This window comes from Melopsittacus undulatus, chromosome 1 (genome assembly GCF_012275295.1).
Source record: "Melopsittacus undulatus isolate bMelUnd1 chromosome 1, bMelUnd1.mat.Z, whole genome shotgun sequence".
Lineage (NCBI taxonomy): Eukaryota > Metazoa > Chordata > Aves > Psittaciformes > Psittaculidae > Melopsittacus > Melopsittacus undulatus.
Window position 1 is genome coordinate 111583893 of NC_047527.1, and position 22708 is coordinate 111606600.

At 37.7% G+C, this 22708-nt stretch overlaps 1 protein-coding gene across 1 annotated transcript in view; it reads left to right on the forward strand.

Moving 5' to 3' along the window:
* The window catches only part of PARD3 (par-3 family cell polarity regulator), a 450917-nt gene that overhangs the window by 298820 nt on the left and 129389 nt on the right, over positions 1 to 22708 (forward strand). The window contains 2 exon segments of the mRNA XM_034070217.1: positions 4590 to 4817; positions 10447 to 10663. Coding sequence (XP_033926108.1) covers positions 4590 to 4817; positions 10447 to 10663 — 445 coding nt within the window.

The following is a 22708-nucleotide window of genomic DNA, read 5'->3' on the forward strand; positions in this document are numbered from 1 at the left end:
TATATTTACTTTAGAAAAAACGAAAACAAACTCTGTTGCAGTTAAAGTTGTACTTTAGGAGAGTGTAAAACTCACCAGCCCTAGTTACTGTAATAGTTTTTTAATTATTTTTCTTTCTATAGTTCATTTGAAGTTCTTAATCCTTGCAGTGTTTACAGATCATCCTGGAGGTTAGAAGTATATTCAGTAGCAATTGAGCATGGCCTATTTATTGAGTCCTGCGCGTACTATAGCTCTAGGTGGTTATTTTTCCAGGTACAGATTGTCAAAATGCAAAATAAAAAAAAGAAATCAAAGAACATTTATTTAAATAGTTTATTTATTTATTTTTACACAGTGCTTTTACAATAAATTGTTTCATTAAATGCAAGCAAAACTGAACTATTTTGCAGTTGCTTGCTATATTCCTCCCCTGCTCTCACCAAAATGTTACTTTTTTAGTTTAAGGGAACTAGAAATAGAAATTTATCAAATCTAATGGAGCAGATGATAGTAAATAGGCACTCACTGCTAATGTCGTTTAAGAAAGTAGACTTTGTGCCTCTGCAAAATTGGTTTGCTCAAATTGAAGAAAGTTTTTGGCATCAGTTTCTGGTAGTATTTAACCTAAGAACTAATAAAAATAATGTTTCAGTAAAAAACAGCATTGTCATTTTAAATCACTTGAAGTACTGATGAAAACTTTACCTTCTAGCCTTTAAAATTAGACACTGAAGGAAACATCATATATCCTTTATCACTGCTTTTTGCCTTTGCAAATCATCCATATTTGTGCCACAGTACAATAATGTAAGGTGAGAGAAGTAGAAGCACAATCATCTGTTAAACATCATGAGTATAAGGGAAAAACAAAGGGCTTGGAGCAGGTTGCAACATGTAGGTTTCATGTGATTGTATGTGTATTAATGGTCTCAGTGGATCTGTACATGCTATGAAGTTACGTGGTGGGGGCTGTCTGCCATGTGAGAGCAGACACACACACTGCCAGCGCAGTTATGCATGAGCACAGGGTGGTTGCATGACCTGGAGGGCAAGGCTGAGCTGTGGTCCCCAAGGGCTGGCTGGCTGGGGATGTAGGGAGTGGCAATGCATGTGCGGTGAGCAGTGGATGGGCTCAGCAGGGTGGTGGGAGCATGTTGCAAAGCCCTTGGGAGACAGATGGGGTGTGTGGCATATAGAGTAAAGCTATGTGGCTGAGCAGAGGGCTGCTGTCATACACAGGGATGAATCTACCTCAAAGGATATTTAAAAAAAATTGTTGGAAAGGAAAATTTTGATAAACTTTGAGTTTTAAAAATTATAAAAGAGTCCCTTTCATCCCTCGGTTATATAAAGATGCTTTAGGTAGATGTGTCTTTTCCTCTTTTTTTTTTTTCCCTTACTTTACATTCTAGTGTCAAAATAGAACTTGTTCTGTGCAGATAACATTTCTGATGATTACCACCACTGCTGTAACAGCTAGGAGAAAATGCTGACATTTTTGTATTTAGAAAACAAGGTTTTGATGTGACTCATAAATTTTAAACAGAATCCATTTTAAAGAAAGTTTGCTGTTTCTTACCAGATTATGGGTAAACAAGTCACTTTCTGACTGGTGAATTATAGTTATAAATTCTGAACTTGGTTTACAGGGAGGCTTAACTATGTATTTGGAAAACAGTAGACTTGCTATGAAGTGGCCATAGTAGTTAGCAAAGGTATTAAAATATACATAGCTTTATGATCACAGTGCTTAAATTGCTTGCAAAAGGACATTTCCCTCTTTCCCTCCCCATTTGTGTTCATGGCCACCCAAGTTCAATAAAGATTCCTATAATTTCTGTAATCCATTATTAGTTTTATAGTACTCAAGGAACGTTAGGTCATGTCCCATCTAACTTTTCCTTTGGGAAAGCACAACTTGCATAAATACAGTTCTCACAAAGATCTGTATTGGGTGGCAGGAAATAGAATGTTTTTAAAACATTCTTTTTGAACATAAATGGGCACATAAATGCCTTTTTATAATTACTGTTTACAAAAAGAGCCACTCGGTAATTAGGAAAAGATATATGAGCATCTCATTTAGAAGGTTGAAAAGCAGAATGTGGAATAAGGAAGTTTACAGTAAGTTGCCGTGTAAGAGGATACCCTTTCCTTTCGTATATGAAATTGAATCTGTCAAACAGCTGGTTTATATATGATTGTCCTGTTTCCTCTTTTTTTTTCCTTCAAAGTGTTTCATTCATTTTTCCTGTCTTATGGACTGCTTTTGGCAAAATGCAATCTTGAAAAGTAAAAAACAAAATAAAATCTCTTTTTTGTGTACTGAAGGCATTAGTGGAGGAATAGCAAATTTTGGCATATGCTAGAAAGTGGACAATGTTATAGGGTGCTATCTAAATTAAACTGGAGTTCTTTTACTTGGTGAAGAGAGTGCCATGTAAAAATGCCTTAGACTTCAGCCCATTTTCAGAAGTTTGGCGAACCTGGTCTGTAGCGTGTTTGCACAGCTGGGAAGCTATCAAGCCTTCCTTGTCCCAGCTGGCTGCTGTTGTTCATCCCAGCAGCTGTGCTGTGCCCCCAGACCATCCTCATGACCCTCAGCCCTCCAAGAAGTACAGGCTGTGAGTGAGAGTGTAGCTTCTTCTAGGAGATTAAAGTTCATCAAGGTAAAATTTTCATCTGTTGGGATGTGTTTATTTCTGGCCAAGGGTCCAAGCAGCAGGACTGGACTGCTGGGGGAACCAAACTGCAGGAGTTGTGTAGACCTGTGCAAGAGGATTTCGGTTTTGTTTCTATTTACAGTTTCATCTTGTCAGTAGGGGAGCTGAAAGAGAATACTTCGACAGCTGCTGTTTGAATTTATTTGATGCGAGGGACTTCAGTTTAATGTAATTACTAAGAATTTTTAATAGTTGAATAGAAAATGAAAGTGTTTGCTTCCTTGCTCCATCACATACCATGCTAACAAACGAAATGGAGAAGACTTGCCATGCTGCTATTCAGCATTACTTCTGTAGATCCAGCAACACTCTTTGTCCCCACTCAGTACTGAATAGTGAAAGAAGCTGTTTGCGGTAGCAAAGTAGCAGTTTTCCCCAGTTAAACATAACTTCACATAGCTTTGTTAAAGAACGGTGACAGGTATTGTCTCTTCTCCCTCTTAATATCTACCAGAAAAGGAATCAGTTGCAGAGACTTTTATTATTCTGAGATAAAAAAAATACAGGTAAATTTCTTTACTGCATAGTCACACTAGACCTTGCTTACAAATGTACTGTTCATTGGTTTGGTACCTCTGAGAGTTCAGTTCTTGGTGCTCTCTCTCAGTGGTGATTGACTTAGAAATTTATCTTTCTGTGCCTCTGTCAGATGAGGATACAGATATCAACTGAGTACCAGCCCACCACCTGTGACTGCTGTGTTGTCGCAACACTCTTCTCTATTCCACTGCATTTAGGTAGAGAAAAAGTGAGGTATCCCCATTCTAGGTGAGGGCTCTGGTCTCATAACTTCAGGAAAAGTAGCTATGATGATAATGTCTGACCTCATCTTGCTCTCTATGCCCAAGTTCTATGGAAAAACTGGCCATGGCTATACTGTACTTCTGAATAAAATAACTTCCAACTAAATGCAGTGATTTCCCCCTCCTGTCCTCCCCCTGGGCCTGAAAGATTGCTCCCAGTTTTACCTATAATATGAGATTTAATTGTGCAATTGTCAGCTGATTTGCACTGTGAGTGTGTGTCTTTAAAAACAGAAGCTAGACATTTAGTCCATAAACCTGAAGAAAAGTTGGGATGAGGAAAAGTTTTTGCAGAATACTGTCTGGGGCTTTCTTGGCACACCTCCGGGCATGCTGCAGTGGTAAGAGCTGCCCTCAGCCCCAGCTGTAGTGCTGCCCAAACATCGACCTGGAGACTGCCAAGAATGCATTTCTTTTCCAGCTGAATAACTGGTATTGTCTGTCTAATTGAGTCCTTTCCACAGATTGTTTTTAAGCAACTTCACAAAATCCCAGCAAGAGAGTTGATATTTCTCAGAAGCATTTCATCATGAAATCGTTAGCAATTTGATGCAAGTCTTTAAAACTCAATTAAAAGCAAACAACATGTTTCTTGAAGCCAGAAGTCAGGCTACTTTGCAAGACTGTTGCTCTAAACACAGTAGGATTCATGCCCATAATCTGCTCTCTGTTCATCAGTTGCTAGGACTGATAACATTTTATGCTCAAAGCAAAAATAATTAATAATATTGTTTGATACCATTAGATATGTACCTCTGCTGGTTTTATGGGCTATGTTTTTAAAGCCCTGTGATTACTTTATCATTCAGGTTGTTTAAAATAATAGTAATGGATGTTGGTCTCCACTGATTTGAAAAGGCAGGCATTGCTAACGTTGTCAGTTTCGTTGCCTATGACTTGACATACTCATTCACTACTGAGACCAACAAATCTGTGGAGAATTCCCTACAGATTATTGAGAGATGATGTGAATAATGCTAAGTGTGTCCCCAAAGACTTTCAGGATGGATATGCATAATCAAGCATGCAGTTCTCAATACTAATTCTAATTACTTTTTTTTTTCTCCCTTAAATCACTAAGGTTCCCCAACCAGAGATGTGGGGCCTTCATTAGGTCTGAAGAAATCCAGCTCATTAGAAAGTCTGCAGACAGCCGTTGCTGAGGTGACTCTGAATGGTGATATTCCCTTCCACCGCCCGCGCCCACGAATTATCCGGGGACGAGGCTGCAATGAAAGCTTCAGAGCTGCCATAGACAAATCATATGACAAACCTGTAGCAGATGATGATGATGAAGGCATGGAAACTTGTAAGTAAACCATTACTGTACATAAAGAATGTTAACATAATTCCTTTAGAAAAGGAGTAGAAGATAATTTTAGGATTTTTAAGGAATAAAACTAACTTCACCAAATATTTTCCAGGCTTTTTCCCTCCATATGTATTAACAGATTGCAACACTCTGTAGCTTCCTTCCTTTCTAAAATAAGAAAATAGGACTATTAGGAGTGTATTTACTTAAATTACTCTGAAAATTTTCTGTAAGATACCTAATTAATTTACTAATGTAAATTAGAGAAAATATGCAGAAAGACAAAACTCTGAATTTATGTTACCAAAATATGTGCATCTAACTTTCAAAGAGTACATCTGGAGAGGTACGTATCTGGGGGAGGGGAAAGGGAAGAAATCACTGTCCTTTAATTAGAGTGAGTAAGGCTGGCAGATCTAATAAAATATAAAGTTAATGATCAGCTATTACCCATCCTAATGGGCATTCATTTACATTTTCAGTTCTTTAACCCGAAATATGACCCAACATGTGGAGAATGCCATTAACATAAAAGAATCACTTCAAAGCTAACCTTATCATTATTGAACTGTGTAAGAATAGGCTGGTAAAATAGTATGAATGGTAAATTACCTCAATCAGGGGTTGTATTAAAATCATTGAATTTTTAACCTTCATGTTGTACTACTTTCAACTTGTCACACACCAGCAAAATTTTTTTTAATCAACCTCCAGCTAGTTAGAAGTTTATGAATGAAGATGATGGGGGGGAAGGATGAAGTAGTAAAATATTTAGCCTGGATGCTAACAAAAAAAGGTTTGAAGAGAGATTTTTTTCACTCTTTGCTTTTTATAACTTTCTGTCATTTCAGAAAGTCTGTTTTGTAAGTGTCATTCCCTAATAGTCTTTTAGAGGCTACTTGTGTAATCAGTCTTGGAGATATTTTTTAACCCTTTGCTTTTTTAAAAAAAATCTGCCTCTTTCTGAAAGTGTTCTGAGACTGAAAGGGAGGTCATTTTGCCAGTCACTTTTCTCAAAGGTAGTTACAGGCAGAATTAATTCTGCTTCACTTTTCCAGCACCTAGTAATTTCATGCAGCAGTGAGGCTATATGCTGGTCTGGTGCTGCTGGCTGTCAATCTTTTTCTGGCCAGTGGAAGCATAGGTATGATAAAATGTGTAGTGACCCTACTCATTTTTCCAAACTGCATGCCTATGGGCTTTTGGGACTTAAGACCATGTTTTTCTAAAAGGCCTTGTTTGGTTTGAACCCACTGATAGTAATATCCTGTTTTGAGGCATCAGATATAGAAAGCTTATCCAGACATTACAGATGGTTTAACTTCATTTGATCAAAAATATAGTAAAACTGTTGTCATGAAATGCTTTCTTGGTGAGTATAAGTTTATGAGAATACTGTAAGGTTTTTTCAGCTTTTCGATGCAATGCATAGAAAGTAGCAAGGAACTATTTGGTGGCCTTGCATCCTTTGCATGGGAGTGGCAGAAACCAGACAAAGCCTTCTGGCTGAAACTGAAATACCACAGACTGAGTCTTTGCCCTCATCTCTCTGTATGAAAGAAATCATCTAGGACTGGTGAAGCAAGCGCCATCTCAGTGTCATAGGAAAGAAAGAGCAAGGATGTTCTCGAATCTCACGGTAAAGAAGGGTGAGAAAGGTGTGACCAAATGATGTATGTTGAAGTACTTGTTCTGCAGAGTTGCTTGTGTTTTAAGAGCTTTCATATATTGTAATAGAACATCTAAGAAGTAATCCAGAGATTTTCAGTGCCAGGTTAATAGAAGCGTATAAGTAGCAATGCAAATACGGTCAGTTGGTTGGACAGAATCCAGTCCTTAAGGTCTTCTTGTCATGGTGGCCATGAGAGCTGAAGAGCTGGCCTAGCCATTTTATCTGTCTTTCCAAAAGTGCATCTGTGTCTGTGTTAAAACTGAAAGCACTGCAGTCTGCTCTACTTTGTGTAAATTACACGTAGCTCTAGGTTCCAGAGAATTTAACAAATGTTGTGTTCAGCTGGACAAATTCTGGGCACATATGAGTACATAGAAGTTAATTTAACAGTCTGGTCCTAACATAACTAATATGCAACTGCTGCCATAACAACCTAGCTGTTTTTTTTTAATTGTATTTAATTATTCCATAATTGTTTTAAATTAAAATGTGGCTTTCTTACATTATAAACCCCAGGCAAACATGTTGGTGGTCAATTTACCAACTTCAGTTGGATCCATTTGTCTTTAGCTTTTTTAACCTTTTCTCCTCCAAGTGTTTCAGTGTTAAGAGTGCTTCTTTCTTCCAGGCAGTGACCCTCTTTGGAGTAGCAAATAATAACACTGCAATGTATTTTATACAGGAATTCTTAACATGTCATCCACCGCATGTACAAAAGCCATAAGCATACAGGTAGCATATGTGGCAAACGGACTGACTCTCTTCTGAATGTACCTGCTTTTATTGGAACAACCTGCCAATAAATAATTAAATGTAGGATGTAAGTCAGATAGAAGTGACTAGTTCTGGGGTAACATTGTATAAAATATTTGAGAAGATGTGTGTGTGAGTTTTAATGGTTTTCCCCCTCCAACCCCCCTTTAATACTTGAAATAGCTGACTGGAAGCAAAATATTTATCTTTAGTGTCTTGAATGAGAACAAGGCATTTGGATTGGGAGAGATCGACAAAGCTTTCTAATCTTTTGCTGAATCTTAATTGCTAGAATCTAGGGCTGTATTAAATATCACAATACGAAGCCTAGAAGCTTAGTGGCAAAATAGCTTCACATTAAGTAGCTTTGATTCCTCATGTGCATCTTTTCCATTTTGTGAGCTAATTAGGAGAATAGCTTCATATTACCTGTTTGTGTAGTTCTCCATAGTACAGTATGGTTCATAAAATGACACTAGTTTTGAGGTTTAATTGATGTTTAAAGTATACTCCAATTTAATTTTTTGACTTCAGCATCCTGAATGGGGATGGCAGGAGGTTGCAGGAAAGGAAGAAAATAACACCACCAAAACAAATACATTCTGCGTTTTGCAGTAACCTGATGTCATTACTGCAACTTAAAAATTAGAAGTTTCCTTTGTAGCCTGGGCTTGAATTTTAATTGAGCAGCATTTGCATTTGTTCTAAACACTTGCAATTAGGTGTTTGTTAATTGCAGAATGACTGTGCTGCATAAAAGTGAAACAAGTTTCTTCATGTTGAGTCCTTTTAAGAAATCTGGAAATCTGTTTAGTCCAGTACAGACACCAGTGTTTACTCCAGGAAAACAGGCATCCTAGTTCACAGGGCTCAATATAAGCTATAGAGTTAATTGCAAGCAAATTGTGTATGATAGATAAATATTTATTGTAGCACAAGTGTGGAAAGGAGACAATATTCTCTCCATGGAATATGCAAAATAAATAATAAGAGGAAGCATTGTTATGACAAGTTGTTCAGCAACTCAGCATAGCACAGTACACTTAATACATATTTAGGGTTAATTTAATATGTTGTTATCTCAGTGTGAACAACTATAGATCAAAATTGACTCATCTTTAAAATTCTAGCAATGAAAGTACCACATAAGCATTTTACTTCAAAATTTGTCAGAAATTTCATGCTTTTTTTTTACTAATTATATCTGTTTGCAAGTCCAATCTTTAAATGTCTAGTTGTTTTTTACTGAAACAGATTGTAGCTATAAATTAACATGCAAAAAAATTAGCTTCTCTATTCTAAAGTGGTTTTCCACTACTCTTTTAATAATAACTAAATATCATCCCAGACACTAAGAAACACTGTGACCAAAAAGAGTAAAAGTACAGCATGTATAGGAGAGGCTTATTAATTTTCTAAAATAGAATTACCCAAAGATTAGAACTGTACCTACAACTGAGAAGCTGCATCACCCACTTATAGCAGTTCTGAAAACAAGTTAACATGAAATGCCAAGACCTGTCTGCCCCCTCTACCCTTCCCCCCCCTTTTTTTCCTGGTTGTCTTTACTTCGTAGTACTAGCTGAGATTCAGAATTAGTTATTAATGTTGAAATTTCTCCATTGTGGTATGTTTTCTTGAAATATACCTTCCAGGGCTGGTGAATATTTATAGAAGTCTTGCGGTATTCAGGGAATAAGTGCTAAGTCTAATGGACAGGTCTGTGTATTGTAAAATTGATGAATAAACAGTCTTTTGTAGGCAAGTATCTGAGAGAGGGAGAGAAGATATGATATTGAATGGCTTTCAGTCAGTGATTTGTAGACTTTTCAGGTTCAATGAATTACTTGTAAGGTGAATATGAATGATGACTAAGAAAAGAAAGTTGATATTCTATGATTCTACAGTAACCTATGAGAAATTTCTGAAGAATTACACACTACTGTCGGCTGTAGAAGAGTCACTGAGGCCTAGAAACAATAATATTGGCAGAAGCAATTATCTGTAGTAGTAAATGTGCTAAACTGAAAAAACGATTCCTTTTCCTTTCTACAAGGCATAGCCATTTCTGAATCCTACTGAGCACAAAAAATATTTAAAAAGTCTTTTCCATAGACTGTGTATATATAAACCAAACTTTTTCCGACTTTTACTGCCAAGAGTTGTTTGGAGCCTTTGTATTCATTAGAGTTACAGGAGGCAGCACAAAATATGCATCTGTGATTCTAATTTCTGCTTTGTGCTGCCTGTTGGAAAATTGAGAGGTGGTGTAGCCCTACTTATGATGTGATGATATAAAGTGTTAATTCTCCTGGAAGGTCAGTTTCACCAGCCATGCAGTATATTTTTTGTACTTAAAAGTTAAGTCAAAATGATTGCAGGATTCTGACCCAGAAGCTTGATGTGGTTTTTTCTTTCTCACTAAGTTACTGAAGGAGTATTCAGGTTTTGAATATATAGTCTCTTTTCCTAATTTTTTTGTCAGATGTTCTGAAATGCATGTGGTCTGTTAAATCTAACCTTGGGTATATTTTAAAATCCTCTGAGTCTTGGTTTTGGATTAGAAACAGGAAAGCTATGTTATCTGCCCTTAAAGTTTTTTACTTGTTTCACTGGATAGGATCTCCCCACCTGAACCTCCCAGGCTGCCTCATCTCAAGCAAGAGTAAAAATCATGGTGCATGATGTGTTTTAAATTGCTCTGGGAAATGAAGTAGCATGACAAAACCATTATGTTACTTGCAGCAGAAGAAGAAGTCTATTAAGGCTTGTATTGAGCATTAACAGTCCTTAATGACTTTCATATTTTTATGAGAATATTCCTAAGAATTTTCTGACAGAATTTTCTGCTGCACTGCTGTTGCTTCTTCTTTCCGTTATTTCTAAAGCTCTTCTCAGCTGATTTAGATACTGTGACAAAAAGGTCCAGCTAACATCACTTTGCTAATCCTCTTTATACCCACAAAGCACAAATCATGTTTCGCAGAGTATTCTACAAAGGTGATTTCCTTGCTTTTGAGAGTTTAGTGGTACAAGTAAACATTCCAGGAGAACCCTACATGAGCTGATACTGATTAAAAGAAAAAAAAATATTGTTGTGCATGTATCCTGCTTCAAAATACATTATGGAATGTACCAAAAAGCCTTCTGCCCTTGTTGTTTGTTCTTATCCCACTGATGTTTCTTAATATGTGCTTTCAGTGGAGGAAGACACAGAGGAGAGCTCAAGATCTGGTAGAGAATCTGTGTCCACAGCAAGTGACCAGCCATCCCACTCGTTGGAGAGACAGATGAATGGAAGCCAAGATAAAGGCGACAGAAAAAAGGCTGGAAAAGAAAAGAAGAAAGATCGGGATAAAGAGAAGGATAAAATTAAGGCAAAGAAGGGAATGTTGAAAGGCTTAGGGGACATGTTCAGGTAGGTGCTTGCAATCAAACATAGAATGAATTATAAAAAGAAATTTAATCTTTTAATTACTCATTTATATTGTGACTTCTGAGGCAATATTTTACTATACAAATATGCTCATAATGTATATAGGCTAATTCTCATTTTTTGTGGTGTTGAGTGGTATCATGAAGGGGAAGCAGCTTAGAATAGAAGGGAACAAGATGGCCAGCAAGCTAAAGGGGCTGCAAAGGAAAAAAATGGTTTTGAGCAACAAACTTGCTTCATCTTGGAAAAAGTCTTTGGTGACATCAAAAAACATATCCTTTGACAGGTCAGACTATTTTGGGGTTTGTTTTTTTCTTAAACTGTGATGTCCCTAATACTGTATCCAAAGCTTATGTGTTAGTAAGTGAGTGTTTTTCTTTGGTTTGCTTTGCTATTAAGACTGTTTGGTATCATGAGGGCATGAGATAAATCGGTTTAGAAACCAGCATGCTCCTCTCAAGGAAAAACAGGAACTAAATAAGGTTGTGTGCTTTGAGAACGCACAGTCTAGAGAAGGGGTCAGTGAAAGACTCGATTTTTATCAAGCACTGAGTATGTTTGAAAGGAGTGGTCTCTCCAGCAGACATAAGTGATCTGAAAGGAGCAGACTACTGAGGAACACCCTGCTGTTCTGGGTAAATGGTGAAACATGACAAACACCTTTGATCATTTGTGGGAAAGGATCAGAGAGCAAGAAAATCAGTCTTTCTTTTAGCTAGCTAGAGTAAATAAATGTATTTCCAAGAAAAATAATATTAAAGCAGTGCTTGTTTTCTATTGTATATACAGTGATTCATTATTTAATTTCAAAGTGAAGTAACAGTGTTATTTTAAAAGCTAACTAACAATGACTCTGGTCTGAAAACACTTAAGTGAGCTTCAGTTACCTTTCATCCTGTTACCTACTTTATCCTACAAAACATTAATTGAACCTGTGTTGTAACTACCTAGGTTCTTGAGACTTGTTCTGTGTCTGTGAATCCTATTACAAAATTAGTTAATAGAAAAAATAGTTAATTAGAAAATAATTAGAAAAAAATAGTTGCTAACTAGAAAATATTAGTTATAAAATGTGTTTAGAAAACACAAAGTAGTATAAGAGTTTTGGCACTTGACGTAGAACACCAGAAGAGTCATAGGAGAGTCTCATATGTCAGACAGGAGGAGAGCACTTCATCCCGATCCCTTGTGAGTCCCACCGTGGTTTAACTGCCTAAATTTAAGCCTAGAGGAGAATGTTGCATCCCATGCTGGGGAGGGTGAAACGTATGAGATACCAAATGCTGACTGGTTCTTTTCAGCAGTCTTTGCCATTTCTATACACCAGAAACAACAGGTAAAACTGAGGTACATGATAAAGTCTATGGGCCGTAAGTAGCTTATTGGATACCATCTTGAGCTCAGGCGTAAAGTGTTTACAGCATCTATAAAGTTTGGGCAGTTCCTTGGTCCTCAGTTTTGTCCTCCTGTGTAACATTCCCCATACCCAAAGGACCAGTGAGATAGCGGCTTCATTTTACAAGCTCTGCAACGTAGGCAAAGGGCTGACTTAGAGGGAGTCCATCCAAAGAGAGAAAACTTACATTCCAGAAAGCCAGCTTGGTGTGGGTCTCATCAGCTCCTCTGTGCCCTCCAGTCTTAGAGCCTAATGTCTGATGTTCCTCTGTGGCTTTGAATGCTCTAGATGAAAATGAGTGTGAAAGTGAAAATTAATACTATTTTTAATCAGATGCTCCCAGCTAAATAGGAAGTAACCTCATCTGTATGCTTGATGTAACACTTCTTAAATCTTTACTATAGAAACAACAGTAATTTGACTGATAGGAAGATCTGATGATCACTTTGTTGTTTGCTCTTCGTAACACTCAATGTTTCCTTGAGGTTTTTTTCCCTCACTGGCATTTCTGAGTGAACTTTACTTTTCAGTTTCCTCTTAATTAACGTGGGAGCAGTGCTATCTCGATGCAGTTGACTCCTTCTGGATCTGTAAATTAGCTTGCACCTTGTCAGCCCACCCAAGAGAGGTGCTTCTGGCAAGCAGGAAAATGCTGATTGAGGGAATTAAGCATTATGCCTTATTTCCACTCCGTGCTTGATTTGCTTTGTTGACAGGCTTCTCAATAAAATTTGAGAGATGGGCTTTATTATGTCTGCAAGATAAGCTACTACTCCTGCCTATAACATGCTTTGTATTTATGTACGTCTGACATATATCATAGATATCAAGTAATCACTGAAAGAAATTGTGAGATAGAAAATAATGATGACTGTGACATTTAAAATTCAAGCCATGATCAAAGCATAATTGGATGTTTTGGTTCTGTGCAACACTGTGATTTTTTTGTATTTCTTTTTCTTTTCTCTTTATTCTTTTTTTTTTCTTCCTTTTCAGTGCTCTTATCTTACAATAATCTTTCTTCATTAGGTTGCATGGAGAAGAACACTTGCATGATGAAATTAACTGTTAACTGACACTTTATTCCAATGTCTGTATTTAGCCAGGGTGCTTTTTATTGCCTATATGCAAACTGGCAGCTCATAAAGTGGAGTCTATGTGATGTATAAAAATTAGTCTCCTTGCCTTCAGTTAAAATCTCAGGATTTGCTACTGGGATCTTCATTACTGTACTGTGAGATGGAAACTCCTGCTAGAAAACCCCAGGTTACATTTATCCTTCAGGATCTAGACATCATTTCCAAGAAATCTGTGTATGATTCAGATAGCAGGTTAAACTCATAAGTAAATCCCCTAAACACTTCCATTGTTTTTCTGCTTGCATTAAATGTAGTAAAGAGGATGGACATAACCAGAAGGAGAATTGTAGAATGCAGGGTGCAGCCTGCATGGCTCTAACATGCATATCTCCTGTTATTTCCAGAGGGCCTTTGCCGACATTGGGCTGTGGACATTCTGAAAATTCACTCTTCTCATGTGACATAAATCTACCTGAGCATATGTGTATTTCTTTTTTCAAATTGACATTTCAGGGCAGACCAGAATAATTTATTTACATTTGTCATTTGACTGAGAAGTCTCTGTCTTCATGGATGAATATAGGGCAGAATTTAACCCTGAAAAGTGTCAAACAAAAGTATAGGCAAATTGGAGGAGATGCAGGTGCTATAGAGCTTTGCTTATACCTGAATGCATTTGTTTTACCTGAATAGTTGCATCACTCTTGTCTTATACCTCAGTAGGATCATGTGCCATGTCCTGTGGCTGTAATAACATACCAAATGAGAGGCTGTGTGATTCCTTCTTCTTCATTGCTGGCATTTAGTGGGTACCTGGACAGCGGCTGCCTGCTGACAAGTATTTCACTACTTTGTTTCACAACTAAAAACACTTGAATGGATATGTATTTTGCCATCAGGAATTTATAAAAATATGTATGCCTCTCCAAGTACAATCTAAAATATATTTACTAATTTCTGAGTCTGCTTTTGTTTATTTTTAAGTAGAGATTTTGCTTCTTGATAAAAGTCAACCTGAGAAAACCAAACATTTGATAAGTAATTGCAGTGCTGCCTTAAGAAAGATGTTAGTTTGATGGACTTCTACAATTCTTTAACTTTCCTCCCCTGAGAGAGAGAAACTGTATATGCTGCTGCCTTTTCCCATCCTCTTGCCGCTGTCACACACAGGGTATCTTCATTTATGAAAGTGGATCCCCTTAGGATGTAAGATAGGGTGATTTGAGATTGATCTTATTTGTAGGTTTTGGATGATCTGTGTCTGCTGTGCTGCTGCTGCTCACTTATGAACTGTGTACTTCATTCATGCTTATCCCCAGTGTACAAGCTTGGATATGATTTCTAGATTGGTGACTGCACTGGTGAAGTGACAGGTCATAGGCAACTGGAGTAGCAGCTTCACATTTTTCCCCAGCTTCCTCAAGCCATATATAATTTTTCTCTATGGTCAACCTCGCACCATGGTTCTCTAAGGCAATGGCATCACTATTACGTTACTTCTGGGGAGAATCAATTTTGTTTGAAAGAAAGTAGACAGCCACGCTCTTAATGGGGAGTTTGTATGGGAGGATTCTCATTGGTAAATTTTATGATAGAAAAATATGTGCAAGTGATCAGTTGCAGGAGAGGATGTGTCTGAGGAATAACATCTTTAGAAGAAACAACTACCAAGATGCTGAGAATAAGGAGGGTAAAAAGGTAGATCTGGGTTTCCAAATGGTGGAAGGGGAGTAGCAGGGAGGCCAAGCTATCTAGTCATGTTTCTCTGGAAATATCGGAGGGACAGTCACTCATTGCCTGGTAATAAAAACCTGCTGAAACAAGCAGACCTTTTTGCAAGTGGATTTGCAAATGCAAATGGTATGTTTGAGTTTATGTGGGGAAATGCACAGAGGAAGTAAAGACAGTGTGGAGGCTATGCACATTGTATCTTAACCTTGAGTTAAGCAAGAAAATATCTGCATTGGATTTGGAGGTAGCTTATGGAATAGGTGTAATGGAATTTGAAGCAACTGTGGATAAATATGTTACATTTCTACTGTAGGTATTAATACCTCAGTCCTACATAAGCATAACTTTTCAGTGGAGGATATAAGCACCGTTCATGGAACAAGACAGTATGCTTAGAATTAAGCATATGCAGAGGTGGTTTTAGTTCTGGAGTTGTTTGAGTAATTCAAGATCTGGCCTATAATGTTGATGGAGATGTAAATCCGTAACATATGGTAACTGATCTTTAATTCCTCTCTTAACTGTTGTAGCGCACAGGTGGGTAAATCAATGCACTGGATAGCCAATGCAAATGTAATATTAAATTGCCATTAAATTCTAATCCTAATTAGATTTAATTACATTTAAAATGATTACTGGGAGCCTTGCACTGTTGTGTCTTCCAGTTCTGTGAGAGGAAATAGATAATTTAGTTTGCAACCTTGTTTAGCTGAAATCAGATATACTGTTCTCTTTCTATTTTTTCCCCATACAGCTGCTTCCAAGGTGCACTGGACATGTCCAGATTCATAAACATAGTATTTGTAGCTTTGAATTACACATTTCAACCACATTAGCCATCTGAGACCTCTGACTGGGCATTTGAGAGAATAACCTACATGGATTACTATTGCTTGTTACATTACTTACTTGTTTTGCCTATTCTGATTTTCATTGAAGTTTTCTCATCATAATGTCTGTGAGGAGATGAAAAGCAAATCACAAGGGTTATAGCATTGATTTAGTAATTACCTTCTTTCTCTTTCATTTAATAACAACCTTCAGACTTTTAAGCAAGCATTTGACAAAAAGGTATCTGAGTTCTGTAAAATACTGTTGAATTATACCCTAATCAACAGGACTGGCAAATACCTCAAACTCAATAAAATAAAATCTGTAGTCTGATTTTTATCGTTCAGTACCTTAAGAAGCAACAATAACGATATTTTCATTGGAAGCATGACTGATAGGACTACTTCCTATTGGTGAATGACACTGGTATATGGACTTAAAAGAAAACATGGGAACGAGCTCTGAAAGTTAGAAATATTTTTTTCCTTTGTGCTCTGCTGGTGGCACAAAACACCATAAATCTTGAGCCTTAGAACATAAAGAAGGAAGTTATTGTGTAAACACCTGTCAGCAGTATCATTTCAAACATGGAAGCTCATTGCTGGCACACTGAATTGCACCTGCGCTTGCTAATGTTCGTCTGAGAATGTTGCCGACAGCTTGCACTGCTTGTACTGAGACTTTCATCAGAAACGCTAAGCTGGGTCATTGCTCAGGTAAATGGGATCTGGGGCCATTTGTGCTCTGTCTTTTGCCTGCTACTACTATGAGCCAGCTGGCACAACTATCATTAAGTCCACATCTGCTTCTCCTCTTCCGCCACCAGCTAGAAAATGTGCAGTACACTACAATCCTAGATATAGGGTCTGAGCATGATGCCTTTTCAAGGTTCAGATGAGAAGCACAGTCCTCATCCTGGCTGCAAGTTGGGTACTGTTGATGGCACTTTATTTTTGTGTGGTCAGGGCTACTTTGTCCTGATCTGTTTTCAAGGTTTCATCTGGCCACTGGGACACACGGAATCAGAAACGCCTTTCAAATGAAATCAGCCATGCAGCAAATTGTCATCTTTGATGCAGGCTTGGGAATCTTAGAAATGTCTTTCAAAGCATTTTCATATTCACTTCCTTCTTTCCAATTAAAAGTAAATAAGAGACTGAAAGAGATAAGCTTGATTGAAAGTAGCTTTTCTTTTTTGGAAAGGCAAGCTATGCTCCTTCCTTCCTCTCTGCACTTTTTTGCCTTTCTGTTTTCTGCTGTTTGGTGCAATCCATTGCTTTGAGGAAATGTGTGTTCCATTGCCTCTAGCCCCAAACACACTGGCTTTTGACTAAGATGTCACTGGGGCAAGGGGCAAATTTGTATTTCTAAACCAAACAACTTCACATAATCTGTCAGGGGTTTAAGGAATGCAGCTTCATTAAGTGGTTAGTAAACTCTATGACTTTTAAATGAAACACAGAAAGCAATGGTATGCGATTGTGTGAAGGAAATTTGAAGTGAGAGATTAACATAATCATATGTGGCTCTCTAGTTTGTCATTCTGACAGAAAGCAGGGCTTTGCTGTATGTATTCCTTGCACTGAATTTTTCCAGAGTAAATCTGATGGAGGTATACAGTTTGGGGGTTTCACTGTTTTAATTTCTATAGAATCGGGGCTTTCGTTTCTAACATCCATAAGTAAGTGTCAGGATGAGTTGTTACTAGAGACAAGTTTATAGTGGCTGATAACATATTCTCCAAGTATTCTTCCTCTGCTTGTCAGCAAGTTTAAATGGAGAACCTTTGACACCTACAGCACTATCTCTGCCTGCAAAGCAAGTGAGGGAGGCAGGCGGCGTGACAGCTGAGCCCTCTGCCATGCTGCCCAGCGTTCTGTAGCACTTCTTTTCCAGGCCTGCTGGATGAATATAGAATGCAAGTGTCAAGGATGACACCTACTTTATAATCTCTGCAAAGCAAGCCTTTTCAGAGAAGAATTTGTTGACAGTTCAGAGAGTCAAAGTCAATTTCAGTTTTAGCTTGTATAGAAATAGGTTTTTTTTCTTCCACCTGATGTGATAAATAAAGACTAACTAGGCAGTGTGCTAGTCCACAACAAAGTGTGGTAAGTAAATACTGTCTTGAGACCTGAAGGATACATTCAACAAAAACCTCTGTTAATGACATTTGTTTCATTACCTGTTGAAAATGTTCATTTGAAATTTAATTTTCCACTGATAGCACCCATGCATCAGCATACGTTAAGGATGCGGTAGATTATGTTTTTAAAACAGTCTTCTTTGAAAATCCCTTTTAGATACAGGAATAGAAATGTTGTCTTACATAAAAATTAGTGTAAACTGTATATCTTTATAGCTGAAGATGACATAGGCTATTAAGTTATAGTTACTTGAGGTACTTAAGTTGGCAGCTGCAGGACAGCTGATCCTATTCTAAAAGGCAAAGCTTCAACTTACTACTGTCTTTCAGTTCCCAGAAGCAGTGATCTGTATTCGCTGTGCATTGTCAGGCTCATGTCTTCTGTTAGGATTTCCACATTTCCTACTGTTGTGTAGAGAGATAGTCATTCAAGACAAAATTATAAAGCACTTCAGTGAAAATGGCAAAATGGGCGTAACCAGTATGATTTCTGGAGTAAGATATACCAGAACAGAAATAGTCCATAAGCCCCTGCATTTGCCTGAATGTAGTAAGAATATATTAGTTATAAGCTTTGCCCTTGCATTTCCCTCAATGTAGCAAGAAAATAGTGAGTATAAGGCAAGCAGAGGAGTTTTTTTGGCTTTTAAGTTCTTATTTCAGGGAAAAATACGAGGCACAGAAGTTTTATAGAAAGTATAAGAGAGAAGGAAATATTAGAAACAATGCCAATGGTGTATGTCAGTAGTATCTCCCCCTTTGAAGCAATTGTTAACTTCTGGATGGAAAAAGAGAATTAGGATGAACTGAAGACATTGAAAATACTGCACTCGTAGAGTGATTCAGACAGGAAGGGTTCTCTTCTTGGTTTAAATCCTGCTCACAGCACTTCAGCTTCAACATTTCATGAGCTGAATTTCACACCAGTTGAGTTTCAAATATCTCCAAGTATGGGACTCAGAAGCCTCTCTCAGAAGCCTGTTCCAGTGCTTAACCTCTCTCATGGTGAAACATATTTGTCCTCAGTAAAAGGAGATAGGAGCAAGATACATCAAATAATCACGGGTACAAAAAGTCTGACTCAATCAACATGTGCTTATCCTTCTCATGGGGCAAAAAAAAATGTGGATGTACAATAAGTTTGTAATCAAAAAAGTTTAATTTTAAAGTATTTTTGTGATTATGTGATTACCCTCAGGAACTTAACTGCCCCCCACAGTTCTTGAAAACCAAGAATATGGAAAATAATGCAGCTAAGCATGCATTTGTGACTCTGAACCACCCATTGCATGGTGAGAGTTAAGGAAAAAGTTATCTGTAAACAGGTTATTTTTACTGTGCTTCCAAGCATCTTACTTTAAATTGTTCTAGGCTGTCAGCTATTAGGATACCAAGCTTGATTGGCTGATACAATACCTAATAGAAAATACACAACCAGAGAAGTTGTGGGTGCCCCATCCCTGGCATTGTCCAAGGCCAGGCTAGATAGGGCTTTGAGCAGCCTGGTCTAGTGGAAGATGCCCCTGACTGTGGCAGGGGGGTTGGAACTAGATGGTCTGTAAGGTCCCTTCCAACCCAAACCTATATGATGCTATGAGTAGTATGCTATACGACCCACTGGGCTTGAAAAAGTGATTATTTTCTGTGCAGTTTAATGTAAGAACATAAGAATACAGCCACACAGTGTTGAATGATACATGGGAAGTCCCTGTACCTAATAGTTTGTTTCTGACAGTGATCAGGGGTAGCTGCTAAGGGTGGGGTATCAGAACAGGATAACTATAGCAGTGTTTCCCAGATCTGTTTTCCAGGCTTTCAGCAACCTGGAGCTCAAGGATTTCTTAAGGTGATGCCTTTGGACTCAGGTACAAAACACAGTGTCTGTATATTCTGTTCTGGCCATTTTGTCCTGTTACTGTCTATTTGGGGTATATTTACCTAATTCCAAAATACTAACAAAATTTGAAGTCTGTCACATACAAAAATGTCTTTCAGATATTGTGTAGAATGACTTTTATATCAAGGAACTGCTTTTACATTACAAGTGCAAAGACCTGATTACAGTGCACTGCAGTAGATCTGACTCATATCAGTATTTTATGGCACCCAGGTAAGCACGTTTGCAAAGTAGTAGTAAATCTTTCTGATGTGCAGTAATGTTTCAGTAATTAATGTAGTGTTCCATTGCATATTAACTTTAACTGCTTCTCTGCAAACTTACAATAGGCAGGAGTGCAAGAAAAGGCTCTAGATGTTTGCAAAGTAGACCCTGCTGGAATGCATTCAGTTCATGAACTAGTTTTACAGTGTATGTTTGGGCTACCTGATGATGTGCTTAACAGTAAATTTTAGAATATTTGCTTCTGCTGAAGAGAAATTCATAGTTTCTACAAATGTTAACACTTTTTTTGGTTTTCAGGATTATTTTTTTTTATATCAGTCTCATAGCTCCTAATCCTAAAAGGAAAAAGAATGTGGCATGGTTTCATGGAACCACTTGGTGGTCTTAAGTATTTTCAACAAATATAATAAAATACTACTGATATGGCTGTTTTAAAGAGGTTTTATTATATGCTGAAAGTGTGTTAGTAGTATTGCATTATTAGAGAAGTTCTCAATCAAAAATAACTAGTTCAGTAGATTTATTAACTTCCTAAACCTGGCATTGTCAGTGGAATCTGCAGTTAGTCTTTACACTGTTTGTGCCTACAATATGGAAATCTGGAGTTTGGCAATTTGCTTACACTTCCAAAGAGGAACTGTTTTTATGGTTTAAAAATGGGTTAGTACCTTGTCTATGCTAAAGTTTTCAAGGATTTTGATATCCTATGATGTTTCCTGTGTTGTAGAAATACAAAATATTTGTATTCTAAAAACATATACTATCTATGGCTTCCAGATGATGCTGTTGAGCTTAGTTTGAAGATAATGGATGACTGACGATGTATGTAGATTTCCTTTTTTTTCTGCTGTGTTGTTACAGGTAGTACTTAGTAAGAAAATGTCTAATCACAAATAAAGTTTATGGATTAGATCTAAAAGTTCTGAAAAAGTGGATATAATAACAAAATACATCTAGAATTTTAGCTATGTCATAATTTTTGAGTATTACAATAATGGAAGTAGTTTATTCTTATACCGACTGCAAGTGCTTCTAGCATACTCAACACCAGGTATTTAGTATGCAAGCTGAATTGCTGTTACACATTTCAACAGCAACGTACCACAAATAAGTCTCAAATGTTTCACAATGTTATTATAGATGTTATCTCTCTTAATTCCTGAAATTCATAACGCAACATGCTTCCACAAGCAGGAGTTTCAGATACAGTGTTACAGTTAAAGTATTCTTTTTCTGTGATGTTGCAGAGCAAGTAATGATACCAACAGTATTATCATCTGTAACTGTTTGGAGTCCTGATATAATCTGTGGAGCTCCTAATACTTTGCTAATTCTGTTTGCCTTTTATAACTGCAAAAGGAAGAAAACTGCTTGCTTGAGATGAGTAAATGCAAAGGCTCTGTGCCAGTTTCATCTGTTTTTTTTGGGGTGGTTTTTTAAGATTTGTTTTATGCTATATATATTCAGAAGAAATACTGATATGGCAGTGATAATCTTTGTAAACTGTGGGCAGTGCCAAGCATGAGCAGAGCAGACCTCATTTGGAGAAGAACATGTCAGGAACTGTATATCTTTGATGTCAAGTTTGGGTTTCTTTTTAACATCATCTGTGTGGGCTTTTAACTAAACATAGGCCCAGTCACTCACAGTGCCTGAGCATGCACAAATGTTTATGGAGCGGTCCAGGTCTGAGATCTGTTGTGCTAGGAGCTTACTTGCATGGGGGCGGGAACATAAAAAATGCGCCATCACCCCATATGTCTTACCTCAAATTGGTCCCATAAAGTCCTGGTTTGTGCACCTTTTCAGTCTGAAATTTCAGCTCCCAGCTTGGCCCATCAGCAACTGATACAGTTATTTCAACTGTAGCTGTCATGAAGACAGCTCAAGCTCTGAGTACTGGCAGCAACAGGATGCTGGGTGTCTCCAGGGCTCCAGGTAGCTCTGGGCAAGCCCCTGTGCCAGCTGCTGTGGGGACTCACTGCCAGACTGACTTCCCAGCAAAGATCCATCTGAATATTGTTGTATCCTCTCCAGGGACTGTTAATTCCAGTGATGCTGCTGCAGTGCAAGTCTCACTCTTCATTTTCCACCTAGAGATCCTATGGCTGTAACCTAAATTTTCATGCCACAGGGCAGAATATTGGCTGATAGAATAGTCAGAGGTATGTGAAGCCAGCAATGGCATATTGATGTATTCTAACCAGAACCTTGGGTCAGGCTACATTCTGTGTCTTAGCCCTGCCTTATAACAAACTTTCAAAATAATGTATCTGTAATTTTTTCCTCCCTTTTTTCTTTTTTTTTTTAAATTTTTTTTTTTTGTGGCAATAATGATTCAGGGGTATTCAGTGTAGCTTGAGTTGTGCCCTGAAGCACTTTGTAGAAGTATTCTATTGGCATTATTTGTTTATTTTTATAATTAAAGAAATTTGATCTGTCCCCAAGGAGACTTAAAGGGCCACATAGGTGGCACTGTAGAACCCAGGCTGGGACAGTGGATCCTAAACTGTACTCTACAGCCACTAGCACTTGGGTACTGCAACTCAGCAAGGAGAATTGCTTTTTGGTATTGTAGGAATCCCCTGAGAAGAGAATGGCAGCTGTACATTTGTCTGGTGTTTAAGTATGTTTTAGTTAAACTTGCCTCACAGATTCTACAGTGTTGTCTGTTTTCCTTTGCTGTAAATCACCTGTGCCTTCACTGCCTCCTGTAAGTGTAAAT